We start from the raw sequence: 27,710 nt of genomic DNA on the forward strand, positions 1-27,710 counted from the left end.
GCTACACGAAAGAGACAGACGCGCTCCTGGCTCTGCCATCCTGCGAGCCTCACACAGCCCCCTCCCCAAAAACGGGTTGCCAGTACAATGCGCATAAACCCAAGCAAGAACATTTGCTTGTAAAACCAAAGCAAAAATATTTTCCCGACGCAGCCGGCATACAGATACTTACTGATCAAATTGGAAGTCCTCATGGCTTTCAGAGGGTGGGGAAGCGGGCCCCCTGGATGAGTGCTGAGGAGTTGAAACATTTCAAAAACTAAGAAGTATGAATGGGAAACAGAACCCCAGCACCCCATAACAACCCAATTAGGAGCAAAAATTCAGAATGACGTCACCACGGTATTGCCCAGATCCAAAACCAGTGCCCGGGATGTTCTTTATGTGACTTTTGAGAAGTAACGACACTTCTCTCCCCGACTCAAGCCTTGCTTTTGGCTCTAAGGGCACCCGAGTATCACAGAACAGTAGGGGTTGGGGGGGACCTTGGGAGATCACCTAGCCCAACCCCACTGCCAAAGCAGGCTCGCCTCGATCGGGTCGGACAGGAACACATTCAGGCAGGTTTGGAGTATCTCCAGAGAAAGAGGCTCTACAACCTCTCTGGGCAGCTGTTCCAGTGCTCCGCCACCCTCACAGTAAAGAATATTTTCCTTATGTTGAGATAGAATTTCCCATCTTCCAGTTTGTGCCCATTGTGTCTTGTCCTGTCACTGGGCACCACTGAGAAGAGTCTGGCCCCATCCTCTTACCACCCGCCCTTTAGATATCGACAAGCATTGATAAGATCCCTTCTCAGCCTTCTCTTCTCCCGGCAAAACAGCCCCAGGGCTCTCAGCCTTTCCTCATGAGAGGTGCTCCAGGCCCTCTCATCTTTGTAGCCCTCTGCTGGACTCTCTCCAGTAGTTCCTTCCCTGCCTTTCTTGAACTGGGGAGCCCAAAACTGGACACAGTACTCCAGATGTGTCTCACCAAGGCTGAGTAGAGGGGGAGGATGACCTCCCTCAACCTGCTGGCCATACTCTTTTTGATGTACCCCAGGAGACCATTGGCCCTCTTGGCCAGAAGGGCACATTGCTGGCTCATGGTCAGCTTTTTGTCCACCAGGACTCCCAGCTCTGCAGAGCTGCTCTCCAGCAGGTCAACCCCCAGCCTGCACTGGCGTGTGGGGTTATTCCTGCCCAGGTGCAGGACCCTTCACTTGCCCTTGTTGAACTTCACACTCCGCCACACTCCTTCCACCCGCAGTAATATTATACAGAAATCAACAAATACTACTAAACATATTGATGTCCCCTGGCAAAGAAAAATGCAGCACTGCATCTCAAATGAGTTCACACAGAAGGAACCAGAGCTGGGATTTTCAAGGGAGTTACAGCCTCAGATCTCACAAGGCAAACACCTTTACAGTCTGCTTTACTCACAGCTTGAATAGTTTCTCTCAGGTCTTCAACATGGAGCTCAGCTTTTCTTCTTGGAGATTCCGCACTTTCTTCTGCCTCCAGTTCTTTCAAAGTCTCCTGTTTGGTCCTGACTGCTGTCTCCAGCTCACTGCCGCAAGAAAAGGGAATAGTGGCAGCACTGGATTAGACTGCAGGTCCATTTAGCCCAGTAATCGATCTGCAGTGGTGTCCAAAGTGACCTCCAGTTTCCAGGAGGGAAAGGGCCACAGATGTGCAAGACACCAGTATCAGGTCTGTGGTGTAATGTCAAACAGGACCCCTGGCTGGGCTGGCCAGCGTTGCTTCACACCCCTACCCAGAAGCTCAGCTATCTTAGGAAAACCTGCTCTTTGCATTTCAGTGTCGCTCTCAAAGCATCTTATCAACCTCACAAGACAGATGCGGAGAAGACAAACAAGTGAACCTAACAAGCAGAGGTGAAGGGACAAATTGTCACAGCAAGTTATTAACAGATCGCAGGACCTCCATGCCCTCACCATGCAGTAACACCACCATCAAGATGCTGAAGGAATATGGCCCAACTCACAAGAAGCTCAAAGGTAAGGGAGAGGTCTAGGTTAGGTTAGAGAGGTTTTGGCTAGGGGCATAGGGCACATTTGTGGCATTAGAGAGAATTTCTCATTCACACACCCGATGCGTTTCTGCAGCCTCTGGCTTCGGGTCTGCAACAAGTCCACCTGCGCCTCCAGCTCAGCTTTCTGGTCCTGGAGCTCTTCGAGAGACCTACGCAGTTGCCGGATGGACTCAAGGAGGCTGGCGTGCTCCTTCCTGCTCTCCTCTAGGCGGAGTTGAGAAGCTAAAGCAGCTTCCTAGAAGAAAAAACAAGCAGTCCCTCACAGTAATTTCCCCAACACCAAAATAAAAAGCAGACAACAGACAAGACGCTCGCTACCTGCACAGTTCACAGAGGTCCCAGAGCTACAAATGCACACAGCACACACAATCCTGGAAGAACAGGGCTGATATCTTTTTGGGAAAAAGTTCAAAGCCAATCAATCCGCAGTAGGACAGCACTCCAGGCTGAGGCAGGGAGGGACTTTCAGACTTGCGATTAGAGGCAACAGCTTGCTTTTTTAAACCCATAGTTTAGTGTGCCCCCCTCACCCCCAACAGCAGCGCAGCACCTCTCCATAGCTAAGGCATACGTACATCTCTTTCCAGCTCAGTCCGTCTGTCTTCATCCAGCAGCTGCTGCTTTTTCTTTCTCAGGGACTCCTCCTATATAAAGAGGAGAAAGTAGGTGAGTGCCAGAGCGGGGAGACTGCTGAGGCCGAGCAGCACTTGCAGTACAGAGCTCGGGCCTAAGTCTCAAAACCATTTCAAAATACCCGAGAACTGTTGTCAGTTTTGCTTTAGTCCCTCACACACTCAAGTTCCCCTCCCTTTATTTTACTTCAGGTCAGAAGCTGGGAATATTTGCGTTCCTGTTGCTGTACCACTAGGAATGCTTAGCCCTGCTCTGGCTCACGATAGACGTTTTACCTGCGACTTGGATGGCAGCAAAAGCCCTGGCTGAGCACCTCTGAAGTCCCCCACGAGAAGCAGCCAGAGGAGCCGCACAGGCTAGGAGACCTCTGCGAGCCCACCAGGGCTGACTCACCTGGCTGAGAAGCTGCACTGATCTGGCTTTGATATTCTTTGTGCGCATTTCAAGCTCATTTTCCGAATCCTGAAGTTTTCTTTCCTGTACAGAGATGCTGAGTTAAAGAGAGAATGGCACAAATTCCTCACTCGCCAGGCAGAGCTCTGCCACCAGGAGGCACGACAAAAACTGGGAAAGCGTGACCTCGTGTCCCTCTGGGCTGAAGAGGGCGGCAGGCACGCCAAGGTGTCACAGTAGCCAGGCCATCCCCAAGCAGCCAAGTCACAAGGACCTGCTAGGCAAAGCGTTCTCCTCACCCTCTCCCTGTGCCTGTGCCGCAGTGCGGAGAGCCGCTCATCCAGCTCTGCCTGCAGAGCTTTCACCTCCGCTTCATGAAGTTGTCGGAGGCGCACCATCTCACTTCGCAGGCCGTCAAACAGCTCTGCTCTTTGCTTTCTCTCCTGTTTGTCGCAAAACACAACCAAGGAAAGTGGCTGAGGGTTCTGCAGCAAGCCAACATGAACACACAGGATGCTCCCCCTGGAAAGCCAGCCCAACACACAGCAGCCCCTCAGCAAACACCAAAGTCAGCAGATTAAAGCCTCTTGCTTACAGGGACCCCATTGTTCAGGGAATGGCTCGAGAAAGAATAAACAACCCGCAAAACGAAGGTTTTGTCACACGCTGCTGACTGTACAGCCAAAAGAGGGAGGCAGAAGGCTTCCCAGAACAGGCACCTGAGAAAGTGTGAACAATCTTCTCCCATGCAGAAGTCCACAAACGCACGTGGAAGTTGCCTGCACAGAGATTATTTTGACAGCTTATCCTTACGACCCCAGCCTAACCTCACATCATGGCAACGATGCCTGGTTCTCCTAGAAGGACGGAGATTTCCAGTCCTAGGAGTGGCTGAGACGGTCAGGTCTGCAAGCAGCACTGCCAGCCCAGGTACAGCCCAACTGAGCGAGCCACTACAGTCACCTCCCAAATTCACCGCTCTCCCCCAGCAGTACCTCCTCCTCATACTGATCCTGAATCCGTGCTAGGACCTCCTGGTGCTCCTCTTTCATCCTCTCCATTTTCTTCTCATGGTCTTTTTCTACTTCCTGACGTTTCTCTCTCATAAGCTCGCTGAGCTGCAGGGATGACATGGAAAGACGTTTCTCTGAACCACAGCACTACAGTGGCCCCCCCGGACAGCCGCCTCTCACACGAGCAGAAGGACTCATGTTCAGAGTACCTTGTACGTGGGACCAGGCTGTGGCCTGGGTAGTACGAGGCAAGCACCCTGGGAGGCGAGATGCTGCAGGGGCGTCCTTTCCCCTACGGCACCCTTGTCACCCCTGGGCAGGGGACGTGGCCTCTCAGACCTCACCACGCGTCCAAGGAGAGAGGGTGAAGAACCTTCACTAATCCAAGACAAATACTTGCCTCGCGTTCGTATTCCGTGACTCGATAGGCTTTTTGCTGCACTTTCTGCTCTGCTCGCTGCAAGTCTTCACGAAGCTGAGCCTCCTCGTTCCTCTGTGCCTCTGCTATCTGGGTTTGCAGGCTGGAAATGACCTGCCATGAAAGCCACCCACAGAGACTTGTCACCCTTCTGACAAGATCCATTTAGTGCCCTCCTACAGAGAGCAAGCAGCGTGGCAGAGACTAGTGTGCGCAGTCTCACCGCCCCCTACTTGGAGGATGCCCAAATGCTGAGACAGACCAGAACTACATTTAGGAAGTGGAAAAAAATGACGCCACCCTCCCTGGCCACCTCTGGTGGCCGCATGGGGAAAAAAAACAATTTACATTCTCAGGACATCATCTTTTACCTTACGATGCTTCTCTTCTGCTGCAGATTTCAGCTGCTGGAGTTCAGTTGCATACTGTATCTCTAGCTCTTCTACTGCCTACAGGAACACAAGCAAGACAGTCTGCTGGAAAACCTCTGCGTGTGAGGTCATGCTGCACAAACGCATTTGTAATTATTGCCTATCCACAAGCATCGAAAAAAGCACAATGGTAAACCCCTTTCCAACCAGATTTCATACAAGGTACCTTTACCTTCTGTGTGCTTTCCCTCCCAGCAGATCCCAATGGATCTCCGTTGTTTAGCGCTGGAAGGACTACGAACTGCCTCTATTCAAGAACTTCCCAGGCTCTCTGGAGGACTAAGGCAGCAACCAAAGAGGTATTCTGATCTGATAAAACGGCTGAGTTTAGCTTGGCAGAGACACACGGGGATCTTCCTCTTTCCTTCGGAGGCAATGTGTCCATTTCAATCATTGTTACTGTATCACCATTGCAATAAAAATTGGGGGAGTACTCCTCCCCACATCACTCATGCCTCTAACAGCAGGCCTGGCATCTTTCCTTTATGTTTTAAGCGAGTCATTATTAAAGCACAGGCAGGTTTCATTTAATCTCAATGCTTCAGCATTGCAACGCAGGCCAGGTCAGCACGAAGAGCACAGGTCTGACCCTAGCTGGCAATAAACACCTCACCTTTTTCTTTTCCCTGGCTAATCTCTCCTTCAGCTCACTCAGGAATTGTTCCTTCTCTTCTTCCAGCCCGATCCTCTCTTTCTGCTGAGCTTCCTCCATTTCCAGCTTCATTTTCTCCAAAACAAGCTGCTGCTGCCGCTCCAGGTGCTCCTTCTCCATGACCTGCTGGGATTCCCACTCTTCTCTTAGCTTCTGCAGCGCAACCTCCTGCTCTGCCCTGGTAGGTTTGCAACGAGAACGCAGACAGAAGCGACTCAGAATTTGGTACTTTGCCACTGGGCGCTGTTTAGGAGCCCGAGCCAGGAAAAGACACTGCTACAGGATAGGACACGCAAGCCAGAAGAAACCGAGACCCACAGCACACAGATTCACAAGCGTTTCAACTCAAGCCGTGTCAATAAAGAGCAAAGCAGTCAGGTGAAGACGTGTCTTTCAAATGAGTAAAAAAAGTAGTAACAAAACGTAAGCTTTCCAGCGTCTGCCTCCTCCAATTGCTTTCACAGGCCTTAAGAGCCATTAGACAGAGGCATTCACTCAAACCAGGCTTTGCTGCCGAGTGTGGCTATCCTTGTAGATGCCCCAGAGCTGTGCCTGGTCCAACATTACAGCAACACCTCTCTTCAGGATACCGAAATGCCAGATGTCTTTTTAGCAAAATTTCATCAGCTCCAAGGCAGAGAGCTGTTACCACCAAGGTCCAGCACTTTGGCCTTCTATCGAGACACAGCTCCCCTGCACGTCGAGCATCGTGGGCAGGGCCTCACGCTTCCTACCGAGGCAGGGTACCACCTACGGGCGGCTCCAGAGGGCAAGCACCTCCACTTCCAGTGGTTGCTGGTGCTATGCAAGTTGCTTCCCTCCCGGGCCAGCAGAGCTTATGTCCCCAGGGATGGCAGCAAAACTTTTCACCTTATCTTCTCTTTCTCTGCCTCGGTCTCGGAGGTGATTTTGGCTCGCAGCTTTGAGAGTCTCTCAGTTTCTTCCTTCCTGACACGCAACTCTTCCTCCTCAGAAACCTTTGCCAGATCTTCTTTTAGAGTCCTGAGAGATGAGCAGAAAAAAAAAAAGAAGAAAGAAGAAAGGTTCAGGAGGCTTTAATATCTTCAAATCGCCTCCCCAAGGCCTACAGATCAGCTACTGTTCTCATGAGCTGTGCCTGCCCCAGTGATGCATTCTCAGGGCTCCAGATCCTTAATTCTGCTCCCTCCCTTCAGAACCTGGCTGCCAGCATGGGAGACGCAGCCCCCGAGCATCAAACTTCCACAGCGCGTTTTTAAAATGCACTATATCATTACAGGTGGCACTTGGGGTTTCTTCCCCAGGTAAATGAAATCAACTCCTACTAAATGAAAGCAGACTCCAGCCAAGGTGCCTGGATGCACCAGTACAGCCGTAAGTTTTGTATTTTTGTATGACACCCTTTTTACTACTGCTTTGTTACTGCGTAGATGTTTTTCCCTTCGGGTGCAGTTTGTTCCTTTGCACCCAAGACAGCACTCCCATGACATTTCATGTCAGGATACTCTTTCTGGCTGGCTCAGCGTGCTGAGAACATAAGTATCAAGGCCACCTGAAATAAAATACAAGCCTGGAGAGAAAAATCCCCCAGAGAGAAGACACAGCCCCCAGTGCTATCCCACTCCCTGGATTGCTATTAGATCCTCACGCACTGGCTGGGTTTCAGACATCCATGTCCTATGCCTTGTTTGGGAGTCCCTCCGTAAAACCTACGGTACTACAGCTTCAGATAGTTCCTCTGGGGTAACCTCATCTCCTCTAATGCTCCAATTTCCAGTCCTGTTACTACCGTTTAGCCCAGGAGTTGAACGTCTGCCAGGCGGTAACGCTCCAAGCGCACAACTGGAAACTGTTCCCAGGTTAACCATAAGAGGCAGGTTCAGAGCTCCGAGAGCTGCCTGTGTACCGAATCAGAGCTCGTCTTGCAGGAGACGGGAAGATGCTTTCTGGTCTTGGAGAGCGCTTTCCTGAGGCAGACTGTGCTCTCTACGCACAGCGCTGACCGCGGACCACTGTTCCTGTCACCACGGGCAGATCCTCACACACAAGATTGTCTGTGTCGGGCAGAGTCCCGTACTCCTCCTCCCCAAAAGCCTTGTTCTTGCCTCCTTTGCCCACAACTGTGCAGAGCGGCACCACTTCCAAGGTGGCGGCCTGTAACAGCGCAATCCTGTTGCCACTGGCAATGAAATCGCAGCAAGGAGAGGCTCAGAGGAGAAATTCGGGGGAGATGGACTAAAAAAGGAAAGTACCTGAGGGATTTTTCTTTTTGCTGATGAAGCTTCTCAGCTTCCTCCTCCTGCTGCTGCCTCATCTCCTCCTGGAATTGTTGAATTTTCTCCTGCTTTGCTTGCAACAAATGCATTTTCTCTTGCTCGAGCTCCGTCTCCAGCTCCTTGGCTATTCCCTCCAGGGATTCTTCACTAGGCTGGTTCAGAGATTGCCCACATTTGATTTCCTCCTCAGGTTGCCTACCAAAAAGAGAAAGCTCCTTTGGCAAAAGGGTGACAGAAAACTGAGTACCGTAAAAGGAACGCCACCATCCCCCCAAGCAGTGTCAACTCCACACCAAAAATCTCAGCGCCGCCTAGTCTAGAAGCTTCACTGTCCAAAGGGAAAGGAGACCAGAACGGCGGTCGAGCGCAGCCGCTTGCAGCCTGCTGTGGAGCCCTCGCTCTTTAGCTCCCGGGACGGGAGGAACAGCAGTGTCAGTGGGCGGAGGGTACAGAGGGAGAAGACAAGCTCGCTACAGGACAGCGGTCTTCACAAGGCTGTTGGGGAACACGCAGCACAGGCTCAGGGGTTTGAGTAGCACGTTCTCTCAGGTAACAGCTCGGGGCTGCCCCCACACGCCGCTGGCGGGCCCTCTCCTTGACTCCCAGAGAAATTCGGGCTGATAAGTTATTAAACCCAACCCCAGCAGCACGCAGGTCCCGAATAACTTGTGTTTTGGCCCACTACAGCTCACCTCGCGAGGGTGACACAGCTGCATTTCACGAAGGATCTAGCAGCTACGAAAGCCCGGCCAGGGCTGCCAGGCAGAAAAGCAGATGCAATCAGTACCCGTTTTGAGCCCAGGGCTCGGCAGCGCGCTTCTGACAGACCAGGTATTTTTCCTGCAATTGCAATCTAAAGTGTGCTGGGAGTTTGCCAGCTCCAGGCAACAGAAAGCTCCAAGCGCTCCAAAAATTCAGAACCAATCTGTTTCTAATTAAGTTTTTTCAGACAGAGCGCAGCAAAATTATAAGGTCTGAGAGAGGCTGAAGGGGAAGGAGGGGAAAATGAAGATTCGTATAGGAACACAATTTTTATTCTTTGCTAGGGAAAGCTGGAGCAGCAAGGTCTCATCGTGCTCCGAGACCGCTAGCGTAAAGGCGGAGGGACTTCTGTTTTGCCAGGAATCAGGGAAATAACAGCTCCAGTAATATGGCCTTGAGACAGAGAAAAGGTCACTTACGCAGCCATTAGCGAAAAGAACAAGGCCAAGGAAAGAGTAGTTGGGTTCTGGAAACATCCCATGTTGCTGCTGCTCCCCCTGGGCCAGCTGCAGCGACGGCTACAAAAGGTGTCATTTATCAGGCTGCTCTGCAAAGCCGTTCAGCCACCTCCACCTTTTTATCACGTTCCTCCTTTTGCCCCAGTTCTTGCTTAAAAGGAGATCCAGCCAAGACACACACATTTACACGACTCTCAATTCCGAACAGAAAAAGGGAGATACCGTGCTGGTCTCCACATCAAAGATTGCTTCTCCACCACTTTATCCCGAGAGATGCACTGCCTATTTTTTCCAATTACATCTGCTGATCTGTCATTTGCCATAGAAAGCAAAGTCAGCGCAATCACTTTTACCCAGATCTTCTCTCGCAGTGGAACTGCGTGTACGTGTCTGCAAAGACCATCAATTTAGTACCGTAACAGAGCGCTGGCTTTTGCAGGGAGCCCGAGCTCTGCCATCCTGCGCTCTGACCTTATTCCCTCAGAGCAACCGATGTTCCCAGTGACCAGAAAGATGGGGTGATTTGATGGGTTTTTGTTGTCCCTCCCCAGTCTCAGCACCACTCAGCACATGAGCTCAGGAGTCCGTGTGAAAGCGGTTATCAGAGGAGCGCGAACGCTTACAGCCTTGCTAACCACACTGCAAGAAGGAGGTTTTTCCAAGTACAAAGCAATCAGCTCTTCCTCCATCCCACGGAGTCCTGTGCCACAGACCCCGAGGGCTGAGCTGCTGCTCTCGCCCTCCCCAGCACAGACTGTTCACTTGGCACTCTCGCCGGCGAAACAGCTGCTCGGATTTGCATACGGAGATGTTCAAGCTCCGCTGTGCCCACCAAACCCCATCTCCCGGTGTGCTGACTTCACACGCTAACTTCCAACACCACGAAGGGGAACAAAAGGACAAAAGCTGTTATGCGTACAACACTGGGGACTTAAATGAAGCCCTTACGCTTTCTGTGGGGCAGCGAGCTCCTCCGGATCGATCAGGCTATGCAGCGACCCCTCCTCCGGCTCCCGGGCCACGGCCTCCTCCCGATTGGAATTTTCTAAAGCAAAACACTTCTCTTCTGGTGTTCCACAAGCACTTTGATCCCCCTCACTTTGCAGCACAAAAAAAGGTAACAGAAGACCGGATTAGCACAGAGTAGATTCTAGTGGCTGCCGCAGGTAGACAAGACAGAGGGAGGACGGGCGGCGCAGCGAGTTAGATGGCACCAAGCCATGCCTGCCCACGGGACCTGTTTGTCCAACACGGGGCTGCCAAAGGCGCAGCAGAGCTCCAAACCTTTCCCACCCCCTCAAGGCCTGCCAGGCTAACAGGCAGCTGAGGATTTCATGGTGTCGGGCTCAACACGCCGAATCCCTTCCCTGGATTATCCCCCGCTCTTTCCAAGTCCCTAGAGAATTTCCCCAAGATACGTCAGCCCTATTAGCAATACTCACACCGTTGTCCAAAATACAGACGGAAACACTGACAGGCATGTTTACATCTACAGTCCTACTTCACCTTGGAAGTACAAAGAAGAGACAAGGCAAGCACGAGCTAGCTTTACAGGCAGAGAGAAAGATAGGACGCGCAGCTGGGAAGCGGGTACCAAGCGATAAGGAGACAATTCCTGCGGGCAGAACACGTTTTCAGGGACCTCCGTATGAACAGCTCCTCTACGAACAAGGCTGCAAATCCCAAGTGCGTGCAGCCAGTCATTAAGATGGACTGTAGCTTCTGTTCACAAGTTTTCCTGGCACAGGCAACAGCTCCTTGGTTCCAGTGCCCTAGAGTATATGTAACTCTGTACGGAGGCTAAGAGTTTCGACACGATTCATCTATAAATGCCACATGCTGCAGCTCTCAAAGAGAGGGGAAGGGCTCGAGAGAGCGCGGAGCTCGCTGTTCAGCACAGTATTTCAACTGTTTTAAACACGTTGCCACAAACTGGCTGAAAATAGCTCCCCCAGACACTCTAGTCCTCGCAGTAACTAAGGGTCCGGAAGCCAGCATTGCTCTTGGGGTAAGAGCTGGTGCACTCTAGAGTGAGTTGTCCACACACCAGGATATAAGAGAGCGTAATGCTTACACCTGGTGAACCAGTGACTTGCTCCAGGCCACCCCTATGGAAGGAAGCGGAAGAGAACCGTTCACACTGCAGCTGGACTCTCCCACCAGGCTGGCCCTGGGAGACTTCACTCAGCAGCTCTGCCCAGTGAAGAGCTGGCAGCCCAGCCGGACCGTGCCGACTGCCTCAAAACCAGAAAGGTCCCATGATGGAAGACAGACTTTTGGGGTCTGTCATGGGCCGAAGGCCAGCAGCTCTCTCTTCCATGGTTAAGAGCCACTGGGTGCACCACACAACGTTAATGGGTTCGGACCCTCTTGGCAAGAGCGTGACTTTCCCAGCCTTAAAGTCAGATAGCTGTAAGGGAAACAGAAGGCAGCTCCACATCTGGGGCAGTCACGAGGCAATGAAAGACGGGCAGTTTTGCTGCCTACCCAGCCAGAAGCTGAAACGAAGCTGAAATCTGCTGAGACAGTACTACGGAGGTGGGAGGAGAAGCGAGAGGCGTAGTGGGAAAGACCCTGTGAGACGCCACAGCATCTCAGGGCGTTCTACGGGGGACACTGTACAGGGTACAGTGACCAGAGCAGAGGCAGACAAGACAGGAAAGTGATCCAGAGCTAGAACTGCCTACACCTCCTGCATTGCTCTGTTTGTACCATACCTCTCAGCAGCTTTTGTTCTTTTGCTTTGCTCTTCCTCTATACTGGCTTTGCTTTGGTCTTTTTCCTCTTCTCCCAGCTCCTGGGCCTGCAGGTAAAAGCAAACAGTGTGGAGTTTGCTGGCTCCTTCACCATCAAAGCCTCCCAGGACCTTACAGTGGTTCTGCCGAAGGGCAGCGCCGCTCTGGTCCAGCGCATCAGCAGTGAACACTCCGCATCCACAGGCTGCTCCCGGACACCCAGCTGAACGAGCCAGCCTCCTCTCCCGCGGGTAACCACATCACAGGACCAGTTCCAGCGGCACGACAGAGGCCTGGGAGCTCCGCTCTCCAGGCTGTGCTAGGTTATGGTCTGGGGGTTGCTTTTCCAATACAGAAGACGAACTCCCTGCCAGCACTCTGCACTTTAGGCACAGATCGGGGGCTTTTTCCCCCCCCTTAAGGTTATCTTGGATATCCAAGTAAAACTAAATCCCCTGAAAAGTGTAGGACAAAAGAAAAAAAAAAAACAAAAACAAAAACCAGTCTCTTACAGCAAACAGGAATGTCACACGCAAAACCAAGATAGCGTGCTGTGGCCATAAAACAAATTGATACCTTGGCTGGGACCAGAATCACAAGAGGACCCAGTCCTGCCTCGCATCCTGTTTCCCAGACACGGGCGGTATATGTGCAGTGACACCTACCCAGGGATTTCTGGCTACTCGCTCCAGAACACACCAGTGTGGGTGCTGCTGAGGAAGCCAGCCCCTCGGAAACACCGTCTAAGCAACCCCAGTTGCCTTATTTATGACATAGTAAATACTTGAAATATGAATAGCAAATATGTGAATATGAATTAGTCAGCTGCTCCTTCTGCCAGCTAGCACGCACCTCCGTCCCTGCAGTAGGTACGCGCACTGCGCAGTTCCCCTGGGGAGGGGAAGGACGTCCCTTTCAAGCTGCCGCCAGCCCTACATGAGAAAGCAGTAAGGGCTCATCCGCCCTGCTCAGGGTCCTGGCCCCCAGAAGAGTAGCCCATTCATAAATTCTTGGGGACCACAGCAACAGCAGGTGAGCTCAGCCCTTGCCATGCGGGAGCGCGCTGTGGAGCGGGGCCAAAATAACACAGAATTAAAACAGCAGTAATTTATGCACACCTTCGGTGGAGCAAAGAGCAGAAGGATTCCCTGCAAGTGCTGTCACCTTCCATCACATCAGCCTGGTCAGAGCTCTGCCAGGCAGCTCCCCCCAGCCTCCCTCCTGCCCCGGTGTAAATAATGACTTCAATTCCCGAGAACCGAGGAGCTCAGCAAACGTTTCCTGGCTCCAAACGGGCTCTGTCACTGCTGCCTGTGAAAGGAAAGAAGCCAGACAAATGGAGAATGAGATCTTCCTGGGAATAGGGATAACCAGTCACAGAGCAACGCTGCCGAGCCCGTGCACGGGGCTGCTGTTGCGCTCCTGCCCAGGAGGGCAGTCCCTCCCCAGAAGTCACAGGCTGCAGGAATTTCGGGACACTCTTGAGAAGGTGAAGGCAGCACCTGCCCGCCGGGAACAAGGGCGGATTTTAAACCCTGCCTGTGAAGTTTCCAGAGCGCCTTGCCTCCCCTGTTGCCTCGGGGTCCGCAGCAGCCCCAGTAACTGCGAGCAGCTTAGTTTTCTGCCCTGCTAAACGCCAGGCTGCGTCCCAGGGGGGAAGTCTCACACGCTGATGATACAAGCCAGACTTGTGGCCACAGGAAAGCAGGATGACAGATAATAGGCTGTCTCCTCCCTCTGCACAGCACAGCTCCCAAGGGACCCCGGCGGGATTCTCCTCCACGGTCTCCAGCAGACATCAGCTTCGCTCACATGCCTGCTTCCAGCTCCTCACCGCCGTCACCCTCAGCGCGGCAGCGGTGCCAGCAAAGCAGGATGCCAGCACTTCAAACGCCTGTTAAGCGAGGGGTGAAAGGAGCGGCCTCCCCACTGCCAGCAAAGCAGCCAGGTCTAGCAGGAAGCAGCCCACACGGCCTCCGCAAGCCACCATGGCTCCTGCCAAAACATGCTAACCAAAAGCCTCCAATACTGCGCTCGTGGAGCTGACAGAGGTGTGCTTTTCCTAACAGAGAAAATTCTGCCAAAATATTCAAAGCAAGGCACGCTCACTGGGTGGCTGTACACACGTTCCTGCAAGGCAGAGTCTCGCTTCAGCCTAGCCTCTGCCTAGGGACACAAAAGAGCAGCTGCAGTTCTGCAGGGGCACCTTTTCAAATCCGCCCCTCTCCCCAAAACAGGGCTGTAATAAACTCAAACCGTGGCCGCCCCGGCGAGGCATTTGTATGCACGGTGACTGTGCTGCAGCCAAAGGGAGAGGGGGAGAACACAGCGGGCACACGCTTTGTTTTCCCTTCACATCTGATTATGCTCATTATTAGGCACGAGAGGACAGGTGTATTCTCCAGACACCACCTTACAAAGTGGATTGCTCCTCTCCGCTGGACAGGTGGTGGGTTTGCCACTCAAGGTCTCCTCCAGTGCAGCTGATCAACTCACTTACAATCAGAGCAAGGCTGAGTAAGCCCCAGCTGGAGCCTGACCCTCCGCCTCGCCGTGCGGCACGCTCTTGCCGCCAACACACTGATTAGCTGAGATGGCGCAGGACAGGGGGAGCCGAGAAGGCTCAATAGCAACACGGGGCTGAGGAAGCCAACTCAGAGACATGCTGAGAAGACAAAGGTAAAACCTCAAGATGCACAGCAATCTTCTTCAGTCAGAATTGCCCAATCACAGCTACATCCCGGGCAACGGGATATAGGAAGAACAGACGTGTGCATGCATACGTACTTTCCTTCACATGCCAGACTCACTGAAAAGAGCCTATTTTTCCACCCTACGTGAGGGCAGGCAAGACAACCAAATGCTTCAAAGTAGGCTTCCCTATACCAAAATCTGTCAGAGGGAGTTAACCTCCTTTTCTTTCCATTTACGCTATCGTGTTCTGTTACGCAACTTCTTTCTGTCTGCTTAAGAGAAAGGACAAATATGCTCACGAAAGAAAAAAAGTAAAGTAGGCTCTGCTTCCCACTGTTCCCAGGAAGGCCCTTTATCTACGCTTGCACTGGGGCAGGGAAAGCACACGTGAGCTTGCATGCATGCGCCCCTCACAAGCCACCTCTACCCAGAGTGCGCTCTTTGTGTAGCTACCTCCAGGTCATCTCTGCAGAAAAAAAAAATGCACTGGTAGCGCTGCTCTAATCCCTGACACTTAACACATTGCTTCTGTTCGCCTCTGCAAAGCCTTTATGCCGAGGGCATCGCTGTGATTAGTGCGCCACGATACAGTATTTTCCCTGCCTATTCAGAGCTTGGTCCCTGATCACATATATAGCGCTTACCTTGCACGTGGGGCTGTCCAAAACGGGAGACAGAACTCCCACATCCAGTACCTGCTCAGAAAGCCGACTCTGGAACCCCAAGTCCTAAAGAAGAGAGGAGAAAAGGATCAGTCTGATGGGCACGGGCAGGTTTTCCCAGAGATCTTGAGAGTAGACCAAAATCCTTACACGGCTTGGAATCCACGCGCACCAACTCACTGACAGCAAGTCTTTTGTTGCACTAGATATTTGAACAATTAGAAAGGTTTACAGGACACAGGAGAGGTTACACCAAGACTCTGGCCGGCATCCAAGCATAGGTCATCCGTACTGCAGACAGATGGCTCCGTTAGCAGCTTGAGGAGCGGCAAGGTGGGTTTTTGCTTTCCCAAGCTGCAGAGGTACAGGCAGGTCAGGTGGTTCATGCAGAGCTCCCTGCTGGGACGATGGCAGACGGGGTGCTCAGTAGAAGAGGATTCCCTATGGGCTTGGCCACCAGGAGCGTGCAGCACAGAGCCTGCCTTCACCTGATGGTCCCCAAGGAAAGTCTCCCTGTGCGGCCAGGGGACTGCAATGCCACGCAGGGAGGACACCATGGGATTGCAGGGTGGTGAGCTGTCAGTGCACACTTCCACACCGCCGACCACAGCGGGCAGGGGTGACACCCGGTACACCCAAAGCAAGTAGCAGATCTTCCTCCAGCCTCTACTGCTCCCATTTCTGCTACTGCTGCAGATTTCCCCAGGTTTTCCTTAGGAATCAGCTCCTGCAAGTTGCCCACAAGCCATTCGCTCGCCAAAGCTGATGCTCCCTCCTGGCAGAGTCTCCGGGGGCGCTTGCACTCAGCTGCACACACAGAGCGTGTGTCTGCGCACATGTGCCCACAAGCAAGCACTACAAAAGGTATTGTTTGAGGCGGCAGACACTTGCCAACACGCAGGCTTGTACTAACACCGACAAATAATGATATTCTCAGCCATTTGCTGGCCACGCTGCCCCTGCTCCCACTGGCAGATGGCAATGGCAGTTTCCTGTGGAGATGAAGAGATGCTGATGGGCATCTTCCCCCATCTCGGGGCTTCCCTCCTGCACGTTCTCCCCCCGGGACCTCCAGGAGCCAGGTCTCCCAGCCATATAGACTCCCCTTAGAAAGAGCTGCCGAGTCCCTTCAAGCACAGTTTTAACATTGCTTATTATTTTCCTTTTTGCAATTATCTGAGTACAGTCCCAGCTCTAAGCGACCTACTTTTCCAGGCATATTACCTCAGCCACAGACAGAACCCACTAAGCGCAGGATGACATTGCTGGCCTGTGCCACGGCTGTAAGGTCGTTCCTGAGCAGCGAGGGAGGCAGGCAGTTGGACTGCGAGAGGTGGGCATAGCATTGACTGGCTGCACATTCCCAGAGAAACGTGAAGCCCACAGCCAAGGACAAGGAGCTTTTAGTGACTCACCAGAGGCCGCATCAGCTCACGGTTCGAGCGGTTAGAGACTTGCAAGTCCTCCCCACAGTCGCTGGTCTCGGATGCCTTTGAAAGCCGAGAGAAGATACGCGTTACAGCCTGTACACGTCTTATCCCTGCACCTTCACCTAGGCATTTCCCACAAGACAACAAGTGATATCGGGAAGACAAATCTGGCCTCTCTATAACGTAGGGAAAAGGAGGTGATTGAGTATCAGAGGAAAGACACCAAGGGCGTGACCCACCAGACGAGCACGAAACACCGCTTCAGGAGATAAGGACTTGGGAAGGAGGGCAGGGGTAGAACAGACTGGGGAGGGTAGAGAAGTGCTCTTCAAATATCCCTGATAAAGGGCACTTGCTTACTGTCCTCTGTTCCTTCCGCAACGATCTCTGCAGCTCTGAGAACTCCCCAGCCCACCACGCAAGTGGATAAAGCCACAGAACAGTACCATGATCTTAAAAGGACTTTAAAAGTACACCTTGCTGTGCCTACCTGATTGCAGCGAGGGCTCCTACGCTCCCAGCCACCAAGAAACAATACGCAGCTGAGCACTGCGAATGCCCATGTAACCCTGCTGACCTCAGCAGAAGTACCCAGATGCACAAAGCTAGGTCAGAGTTTGTAGAAGCAGAGCTTTCAACGTTAAGCGCTCCAGGACAGAGTGCGTTTTCCAGGTTCAATTTTCTAGCTTATCATTTCTTAAAGACATTACACATCAATGGAACTAGAAAAGTCATCAAAATCAGAAGGAAGGAAGCTAGCTTGGAAAGAGATGGCTTCTCGGATCTCCTGTTCTAACATTTCTGGAAGACATTGGACACGAGTGGATAGAGCCAGGCCATGAACCCATCTGCATCTTGTGACACGGACTGGTTCTTCTCCTGCCAGAGACTGCACAATCAAATAGCCCGGTTCAGCCGTTTGCCAGCTCTCCTCCCAGAGAGTGCCAGAAAAGCGGCGGGCAGACTGGGAGGTACTATGCTGAATGGACCCGCGCTCCAGCCCTGGAGCCAGCCCGGAGGTACCGTCCTTCCCCACTCTGACCTCACACCTCCCTGCTGCATCCTTCCGCCGAGCCGCCAATATCGCAGCTGGCAGCTCACTTCACACTTTTGCCCCATCTCTGCATAAGCTGAGAGAAACACCAGAAGGAGAGAAACAAAGCAGCGCGGACAGCTGGGCTTGGTGTGAACTTCATTATGAAACCTGCTCGCTCAGTACAGATGGCAGCACTGAAAGCTGAGACATTTCTCCTCCAAGACTTGAAACACACATCACAGTTCAGGGTTTTCTGCCTGTCAGTTGCTTTGGACAGCACTTTGTGTACGCAGAGAAGAACGATTTCCTAGCTCAGTGCTAAAGATTCCGATCTGGGAATTCGGAGCCCTTGTGCCCCCCAGGAACACCCTGCTGATTCGGAAAGCACTGACACTGACCGAACAGAAAACGAGTACTCCTGACTCGGGGCCTTGCAAAGCAGCGGGAACAGCCACAGCCACTTCCACACCGAACCCAACCCGCGCAGGCCGGTCTCTTACTGTGCCAGCATCCAGCCTGCTGTCTGTTTTCAGCTCAGCTGCTGCTTCTTCCCTCATTTCCTTCGCTAGCTTTTCACCAACAGACACGGTGTCGACGGTGGCAGCCAGGCTTGCCAGCCGATCTGCCTCAGCGGCTTCGGCAGCTGGAGATGCAACTCTAGGTTGCCCAGGACCGCTGGGCACATCTGTCCCTGCTGCGCTCCTTTCCCCCAGAGACTGTGGCAGCTCATCAGCTGCAGAGATGTCACCTTCCACCTCCGCATCTTTCTTGCCCAGCAGTTCCTTCCCAGCAAGTTTCCCACCGGACTCCTCCTTGTTCTGGCCAGACAGGCTACTGTCAGCGTCTCCAGGAAGGACTTGGACTGGAGTCGGAGGGCGCGCAGCATCAGAATCCAAGGTAGAATCTGGCTCTTCTTCAGCGTGTCTTGATTTTAAAGACTCCTTCTAGGCAGCAAGTCAAACACAATTACAGCTACAACATTCCTCACCCCCTCCCTGGAAGGATGCAGGGGACAGACATAGCATGGGCTCTCCTACAGCCAGGAGCAAACTCACCAAGCTTTGGGTGACTTCCAGACCGTTTGATTTCTTTTCATACGGTCCCTTTCAAAGACAAGGAACTTCTTTAAGATAAACACACTCATTTCCTGGGCTCAGACTTTTCTTTTTTTTTTTTTTAAACTCTGTTGCTTTTTATTCATGGGGTCTCAGAAAATAGGATTGAGCAGTGGCTGCTGCAGCACGCATCGGCACCCTGGAGCAGCCTCCGTGCTCTGCAGTAGACCCATGTATGCTCCCACATCGCATCTGCTCAGTGAGAGGCAGAAGTCTGCAAGAGACTACTACTGGACACGTAACTTCTGCGTGAAGCTAGAAGCAGAGAAGGGTAGGCAGGATGCAATCATCCCACCTTCCAGTGGGACAAACCCGAGGGCAGGCACCAATTTAAGCCACTGCTCTGAGCTCAGAGCCAGACCCTGACTAGCTGACATCCTAGACAGAAACGGCAGAACCCACGGGCCTTGGGAAAAGACAGTCCCGATTTAAAGCTCAGTCACCCAAAGGTTCGACTGCCTCTCCCCGCAGAGGGGAGGCCCACAAAGCTCACAACCAAAAGTGCAACAGCCCGGAGGAAGCAGGAAAAGGTTCCCTCATCAGTATGCAAACAAAACTGCTAGCACGTCCTACTTTCTCGCTGTTTTATTAATGCTGCGGCGTCTTGTCAAACATTAGCTGCATCCCGTGTACAGCGTGTACCATACACAGACCGCATATTTTAACGATGTATTTTTATCAAAGTGCAACTGGAATGCTGTCAGCTCTAAACCCGGAGCTGCAGCAAACTGAAAGAACATCTTCTAGCACATCATTTGTCTGAGAGACCTTCTCAGGGCTGAGAGAGCCATCCATCAAGCTAGAGAGGAGGACAGAGAAATCAAATCACTGGGTACTTTCCAAAAAAGTGCAGTTTAGAGCCTCACCTCCAGTTTGCTGAGTAATAAATGAAAGCTTACGGCCCCTTCCTCGTTTGGTGCCTGCTTAGCAGAGGCTCACAGACACCCCACTGAATCACTAGCCAGCCACACAATGCCCTGCAAAGGCCTCAAGAACATCTCTATTCCAGAACCCAGAAAAACATGTGCAAGTTGCATATCTTTAGTGTTACTGCAGTGGAGGAGTCCTCGTTACGCTTCCTTTACCTGGGGACTAGAGCATCAGGAGATTTTGTGTTCCCTCTTGGGCAGGCTTGTTTTAGAGTTTTCCTAAGCATCTCTCTCCGGGCCATCTGAGAGCGCCCAAGAAATATGCCAAATGAGAGCAGTCAGGATTCTTATGCTTCAAAACAGTACACAGATAGATATTTCCCTTTGAGGAACACACACGCCACAACAGAATATACCAATGCACCCAGTAGCACTGTGCACACAGAAAGATTTCTCTCCAGGCAAGTTTACCTCAGCTACCAGAATATCCCAGAACAGTTTCTTTAGCTGGTAGAATCCTATTTTAAGGACAGATACAGACAAAACTTTTGTTAACATTACACCTCAATGACCACGGATGCAAGTCTCCAGAAGAGGGAACTACGCCAATCAGACACACAGGTGGAGGAGGAGGGAGGTTTTTCTCATGCAAAAACACACTATGGATTTTCTATGGATTTCAGGGCTAGGACAAGTCAGTCGGGTTATAATTGGCTTTAGCTGATCTTTTCACAAGCTGCAACACATTCTACCTGCAGCTGGGTGACACTCATGTGAAATTTCTGCCTATCAAATCGTTACTCCCAGCGATGGGCGTAAATCTGGAGAGAAGCCCATTGAAACCAGTAGGACCAGGTTTTGGAAAGGCATCTGGTCCAGACAGGAACCATCAGTACGAACAGCAGCTACCAACACTGAATCCTATTCATCTCAGGAAACAGGATGACTATGCCATCTCTTTGGACTTCAACGGGTTGAATGTGAGAGATTACAACAACAACAATTGTGTTCTTTCTACCTATAACAGAAAAAAAAAAGAGGAAAAAATCTCACGCTGCAGTCAGAATGCCTTTGCAAGGTGACGTGCTCCCCCCTTGCTCCCTGATTTCAGGCTGCTCTCAGGCGCAGAGGTACAGAGAGAGGGTTAGGTTTGCCAGACCTCATCTGGGTCGCATTCGCCCTCGGTTTTTTAACTTCACACCTCTCTCCGTGCACAGAATACTTTAACCAGCAAAAGAAAGGAGCTAAGCAACCACACCACAACACTACAAGCTGCCTACTGCATGCAAAGCCGCAGTGACATCATGCGAGCAGGCCCGTGATGTCAGAGCCACTCATCACCTCTCTGAGGCTGCCAGCTTCCTCCGCAGCGCTCCTTTGGTGCTGGAGATCAGCTTCAGCGACATCAGCCAACCGCCTGCCACAGTCTTCCTCCTCTGCTTTGCTGCTCACCTAGTAGGTGGGGTAATACATCCACTAGCAACGGTCCTCACACCACCGGCCCCCCCCAGGAAGGTCACCCACCCGGGACGGGGCAGCGCCCTGCGTATTACCCACTGCTGAAAGCTCTCCAGTTGAACAGTCTTCCAACCCACGCTCAGGAGCTCGAAGGCCCAGATTCCCAAACTTCGTACTGTTTATGCCCTGCATACGTTACTGCTGCCGCTTTTCCTCCCGGCCAGCTCGGTGAACTCGCTGTTCTGCCAGGCTCTTCCCAGCCCAGGACACCCCACGAGCCGCGGCTCGCTACGGCAGTTCTCAGCCCCGCTCCCCCAGCGCAGGGGAGAGCAGGGCTATGAGCGCAGCAGCCATTCCTCCCCTTTCACTAATCATCCCTGCGCTGGTCTTTTATGGATGTCTCAGTTTCCTGGGAGGCAGCAGCACGGCTTCCTGCGCATCCATCTCTGCATTAACACGCAAACTGTATCGCGCAATGTTTATTTACAGAGGCAGCTCCCTTTCACACGTCTCCATCTGGTAAAGGAGCCTTGCGTGGTAATTTCCCACCACATTAAGGACCCCCTTGACTCCCAGTGTTTACCAGAGATTGACCTGTACAGAAGGCAGAGTACTCGACCTCCCGAGCTGCAAGCACTACGTCAGGGGATCACTTCTGCTGCCGTGGGACCCTCCGCCCAGGAACCCAGAGAGGCTGCCGGACCTTTTCCTCCTCTGACCCCTTCCAGCAGTATTCCAAAGCCCTTTTGTATTTTAGAACAGCCTCGCATGTCTGCAGCAACTATTCCATCACGGGAATTCAGGAGGCAAGCAAGCTGGGTTCGGGCGATAGCTAACTCCACGAGCAGCCAACCCAACCAAGCTGCCTTAGAAGAGGACCTCTTTCCAAGAGTACCTTTTAACTATTACACATAAACCTCACACCTCCAGCAAGATCTCCAGCATCTGACTTGGGTTTTGTTTATCAGTGCCTTTTCTCCAGTTAACTTACTCCAGAAGAGCCCACTGAGGAGGGCTGCCTTTCTTTCCACCTCTCCTCCCTGTCTCCCAGATGCTCATCCCATCTTCAAAGCCTCCACTCTCATCCAACATCCTCGGGCCTCAGCAACTCGCCGAAACCACACCCTTATTTCCTTGAATATAGGTGCTCAACCCTGACCCACAGGCTACAGGAAGCTTTTTTTTTTTTATGGTTTCACCCCATTACTGCTTAGATTTCCCCCTTTGGGGCTTGCTAGATGAATCCTTTCCTTCCCTGTTTTCTCAGGGAGCTGGAGAATGGCTCGGGCTGCAGGCTGAGGCTCATTCATAGCAATGCCTTTCTACTGCCATCTCATGGCACTACAAGCGAATTATATTTTCCAGTGGGGCACTAATATGTTATCACGACTAAGATATCACCCATCCGGGTTACCAGAGCCTGGCTGTTGGGCGGCAATTGCCATTTCATAATAGATTCCTGAAGCCCTGCTGCGGCACGGAAATGCCGAGGCAGCTCTTTGTTCCTGGACACATTAACATTTCAGTGACAAATTGGGCCCTGACAGGCTGCTTGTTGTTTGGAGACGAGCATCGAGCCTTTCTTTCACATCCGCTTTCGCATAAGCCTTTGCGGCTTCTGCCCAGCACCGTCAATGGGTTCTCCAGCAAAGTACTTTACAGCTTAATTTTTGTATGCTGTGAAAAGGATAAGGGAAATACTGTAAAACACTTGAAAAGAAATTAATTTGCCTTTCAGACGCTGGAACGGGATTTTCAAAGCGGTAAGAAAGGATTAATGTCAGTGCAACCAGTCGGGCCGGATCAGCAGAGCTGCTTGCAACGCACTTCCCATTGTGCCCTTGTCATCTTAAGCCTGATCAGCACCAAGGGAGCGCAGGCAGAGCGCGCACACCCGCAGGGAAAGCGGAGCGTCTGCACGAAGCCACGCGTGTACCCAGCTCACTGCTGATGCTCTGTGGCTGAGCTGGGGAATTGATCAGCAGTGCAAGAAGAAAGAAAACAGGTTTTAGGCTGCCACGGAAGAGTGGCTACATGGAAGTTTAATATTCTTGTGGAACTCGGTGACAATGCCAGAATGGCATTTCCAGAGTACATTCCCCTCGCCTGTCCCCAACGCCACCATCGCAGCTTCAGCTGAGGATGAGCCTTCTTTCCACATGCACTGAAAAAAGCAACGAGGAAGCAAATTGTGCCTCTTCCTCAACAAGCCTTCCTCCCACAGCAAGCACAAGGCACCTCTCCAATCCCAGACCCTTTCCTTTCTGCTGTTCCTTGGAAGAGCCGATTTCCAGCTTGCTCATCACACCTACATAGCCCTAAGTTTCTCTTTCTTCGTTCAGAAAGGAACAGAACTCCATCCTGTGCAAAGCTGCCATCTCCTCAAAACCCTTCTACCAAACCGCACACGCGCTCCTCCAAGCGCTCCTCCAAGCACAAACCTGCCCTCGACACCCACACCGCTGTCGCCTGCGGACTGCATCCGCCTTCTCACATGCTCCCCCCAGCCCTGCTGCTGTGCCTTCCTCTCCATCAGCCTGCTCCAGGTTGTTCCTGCTCATACATAACACAAACCTCACTCCTCCGGCACCTCTCCTGTGTTCTCGCTACAGCTCCTCTCCTGCCCAGCCAGTGCCTCCTGCCTGCCTCACATCGCCCGCTGTCTTACCTCAGAGTCAAAGCTGCCTCCCAGGGCGCCGATATCCATGTGCAAGTTTTTGAACAGTCTTGCTGTCCCATGGAGACTCTAAAGGCATTAAAAAAAGGAGACGGCCAGCATTGAGTTGAGAGCTCTGCAATCCCCACAGGAGGAACTGGGGATTCCTAATGAGGGAAATAAGGCAGCAGAGCCCCAGCAATACACCAAGGCAATAAGCCTACGGCCAATTCATTTTGGAAATACATTGTGGCAGATGTTGATTTATAGGGAGTACCATGAGAAAACAGGATTAGACGCTTTTTGGCGACCGAGCAACAGAGAGGAAACAGAGCACAAATTAAGGCCCAGAGTCAAACAGAACAGCCACGGTCAATCAGCTATTACCAGGGGAGCATCAGAGCTTTTCATTCCTTGAGGCTTCATGCACTATGGTTACCGACAAGCGTTAGGAGCCAGGGCACACACGCTACCTCATTCTCACTTTCTTCCTCTTCGTTTCTCCCTTTATCTAAAGCCGCTGTGTTCAAGGAACTCTTCTCCTCGCAGACCAAGCCCAGCCACGTCTTGGTCTGGCTGGTGGGCTTAGCGGTATCTGCAGGCTGCCAGGTCAGAGAGAGAGGGAAGCCACAGAGAGAAAGGACAGCCGAAGAGAAAGGGGAGATACAAACCCACTGAGACGCCGGCCAGCGGCAGGGAAGCAGCTGAATCCTGGGAAGGTGCTCAGGATTACGCTGCTACCCGTGCTCTGCAGAGCCACGTCCAGCTGGGAGACAACATGCTCTGAGGCCATGCTTTCCCTTACACCCGAGGGGCTCCCGCCCTACAGGAGCGTGTCTGCAAGCCTGCCTGCGCCTCAAAACACTGATTCAGTCAAGACTGTAATAAACCAGAATGTTTGAAGTCACCAGTGACAAGAGTTAACTCAGCAAGAAGTGAAGGTGTTGATTTGTATGATGTTTTGCACAGACATCGTTTTCTTTTCCTTTAAGTGGTAACAAACTGATCTTTAACATATTTGTTTTGTTGACCCTAAGGTGACGTTCTATAAATAATCATTCAACATGATTGTAAGTCTTACATTCATCCTGAAAATTGTTCTTTAATTGTTTTTTATTCTCAGCGAATAGTTGAGTACACGTTATTTACTAGATTACATTTTCTGTACTGTATGTCATGCTTCATTTGGACACAATTCAAAGTTCTACTAAGATGAACTTAACAAAACTTCTCTCCCCCCCCCAACAGTAATTGAAACAATTCTTTAAGTCTGCTAAACACAGCAGAACAAAGCTGACCATAAATTTAACACCGGACTCCCTATAAATAGCAAAAGAAAAGAAATATAGTGAAAGATAGTAGGGAAGTGTTGGGGTTGTTTTGAAACAGACAAAAGTATTTCAAAATTGACAAGAGATCACAAACTCTGTCATTTAAGCTTCTAAGTATCATGATGGCTGTGACCTTTTGCAGAGCACGCTTGCCAGGGCACGTCCTGGAGTGACAGAGCCTTACCTGTGATCCTCCTTTGGCCACAAGGCTGGAGTCCACCGAGCTCCCCACGTCCGAGTTCAGCGACCCGCGAAGGATGCCGGCCGGAGACGCCGCAAGGCCACGCAGCGGAGCGAGGTTCCCCAGGGGCGCCTGGACCGGGGCCAGCGGGGTGCCTGAGGACTGAGCGTGCAGAAGGGACTCAGTGACAGCAGAGCACGGGCGCAGAGCTCGCATTCCTTATTTCAGCAAGGGAGAAATCCCTCCCCTGTGCGAACACTGGCTGCTGATACTGCGCCCACCACCACCGAAAAGCTGTTCGTGAGACCCCACACCCAGCGATGACAGCACGTGAGACATGTAAGGAATAGCGGTTTGATTTGCTCACACTATTTGTCTTCGAGACCCATCTGAATATGGCAAATTACTTTACAGCAGTGAGGCGGTTCAGAAATGAAGTGGGCATTACTCGGAAACCCTAGTGAGGGAAGAGCGAGAGCCACGCTAGCTCACACCCCTACACGCAGCACCCTCGAGGAGGGGCTCTTCCCCGACATCACGCACCATGGGCAAACTGGGCAGCTTCGCCTCCGTTTGCCCTGCTACTCTGTGCAGAGTCAAACGAGTGATGTAGAAACCACTCTGATGGCAAGAAGCCTCCTACTCCCCACAAGCTGCAATCACCACTTCTTTTTAGACCGAGATCCGGGCTGCTTCCTCGCTTTACACCAGTGGAAAAGTAACGGGCAGCAGAAAGCAGCTCTGCTGCAACACGTTGTAAGAAGCTCCTGAATACACCTCTCCTTTCAAAGCACAGCAAGAGCCCCGGGAGCCATCCAACATCCTCACCTCTGAGCAACGCATGCTTGACAGCAAGTTTTTTTCACCCAGAAATGTGCCCATTCTGTCTGACTTTGCGGAATACCCCACCCAAGTAGTCTCACCCTGCGATACGCTGCAGAGGTTAAGCTAGAAGCAACCTATGCCAACATTTTCTCTGTAGCACACTGGTACTGACAAGTGCTACTGCTTCAGCAGAGCATGCCTGTGTCCAGAAATCACAGCTCTGTACTCTGTGTCTATATAAGATTACAGACTGAAGACAGAGCTAATTCACTCGCACGCTGAGGGATGGGAGAGGGAGATGAATACACACCGATCCTTCTTCCGCCAAGGCACTGCCACAGCAACGGCAACACAATAAATCACACATTCTGAGCTTAACTGATTGTTTTCTACAGATGGCCATTAACTACATGTACAGAGCAGAGGATATTAGCTGTCCTTCAGCAAAGATAAACTCAATTCCATCAGGCTAATTAAAACTTTCAGGATAATCTGCAGTTTCTGATATTTATAGTCATACTTCTTATCAGCTAACTGAGCGCTTCCACATGTTGGTATTCAGAAACCTGAGCTAGCTTTGGTGGAGCCACAGTTGGGTACCAGCAGTAGTACAGCAAAGCTATTCGTTAACATGACACACGTTGACTTTTCAGTTAATTTTTTTCTTCAGAACAGGAAGAGATTTGGTACATCCTTATTGAATTGAGGCAACTACTTACGGAGCGAGACAGAACCACCTGGAACGCTGTTCCCAGTGAAGGGCAGGACCCGGCTATAGGCAATGGAGGGAAAAAGTTTGGGCAAAACAGAGGCAAATGGTCCCGTTAATCTGAGGCAGAAGGAGCAAGTGACATTTACAGATGGGCACATCACACCTGTAAGCCACCTTGGTGTCCTAAGGCCAGCAGCAGCAGTCCAAGGACTAAACTGTGCTCCGACAAGTTGGTACCGCACCTGCCTGCAAAACGATGGCCTGTAACCACTGGGAATGCTCTTTGTCTTGTTTGAGAAAGCCAGTTCAAACTTTCCCCCCATTTTTCTTTCATTTAAGAGGGATCAGAATCCATTTCTCAAGGTACTGGCCATCGATGCAGGAAAGCTGGCTTAGAAGCAAGATTTCACACGCTCAGTTCTCCAGAAACGTTTACAATGGAAGAGCCATCACAAAGGACTTTGTCCTACCTCATTCCCGCCTGCTCCTTCACCAACATCTATTTTGCTGCAACTCCCCGCAGTTTCTCTGGTTTGGGTCATCTCCACTTTCACGTGCTGACAGAGACCATTGCTCCCCTGGTACTCAACCTGCAAGTCTGCTGTGACTTTCTCTCCCCACATTCCAGGAGCTTCATCCGGCCTTCCGTTTCCTCCCTTCGCTTCTGTCTGTACTCCAGCACCACTAGGCTTCTGGGCAGTGCGTTTCCCACCAAAATCCACAGGTTCAGGTTCTGGCCTGTGGCACAATTTCATATCCTCAGAGCCACGCTCCCTCTCTATCTTCTGGGCAGGACTTAGCATCTGAGCTGAGGAGGACCCCAGGAAGGGATGAAGCAGTAAAGGCTCTTCTGCGATGGGGCACACGTCCCTCTGTCTCCCCGACTCACGGTGTGGAGAGAAGCGATGGCTCGCTCCCAGTACCTGGGGTGCATTATCGTTATGGGAACCGGCT

At 51.8% G+C, this 27,710-nt stretch overlaps 1 protein-coding gene across 1 annotated transcript in view; it reads right to left on the reverse strand.

The window, feature by feature from the left end:
- The window catches only part of CEP164 (centrosomal protein 164kDa), a 44,896-nt gene that overhangs the window by 13,930 nt on the left and 3,256 nt on the right, over positions 1-27,710 (reverse strand). Inside the window, 21 exon segments of the mRNA XM_009894742.1 lie at positions 1-32; positions 173-234; positions 1,425-1,551; positions 2,094-2,272; positions 2,613-2,681; positions 3,064-3,147; positions 3,363-3,506; positions 4,059-4,181; positions 4,477-4,608; positions 4,866-4,943; positions 5,539-5,755; positions 6,448-6,579; positions 7,809-8,027; positions 10,001-10,150; positions 11,770-11,855; positions 15,126-15,209; positions 16,559-16,666; positions 18,110-18,553; positions 20,935-21,045; positions 23,720-23,797; positions 25,223-25,381. The exon segment at positions 1-32 is cut by the window's left edge and continues 191 nt beyond it. Coding sequence (XP_009893044.1) covers positions 1-32; positions 173-234; positions 1,425-1,551; positions 2,094-2,272; positions 2,613-2,681; positions 3,064-3,147; positions 3,363-3,506; positions 4,059-4,181; positions 4,477-4,608; positions 4,866-4,943; positions 5,539-5,755; positions 6,448-6,579; positions 7,809-8,027; positions 10,001-10,150; positions 11,770-11,855; positions 15,126-15,209; positions 16,559-16,666; positions 18,110-18,553; positions 20,935-21,045; positions 23,720-23,797; positions 25,223-25,381 — 2,818 coding nt within the window.

This window comes from Charadrius vociferus, unplaced genomic scaffold, assembly GCF_000708025.1.
Source record: "Charadrius vociferus isolate BGI_N301 unplaced genomic scaffold, ASM70802v2 scaffold241, whole genome shotgun sequence".
Classification (NCBI taxonomy): Eukaryota; Metazoa; Chordata; class Aves; order Charadriiformes; family Charadriidae; genus Charadrius; species Charadrius vociferus.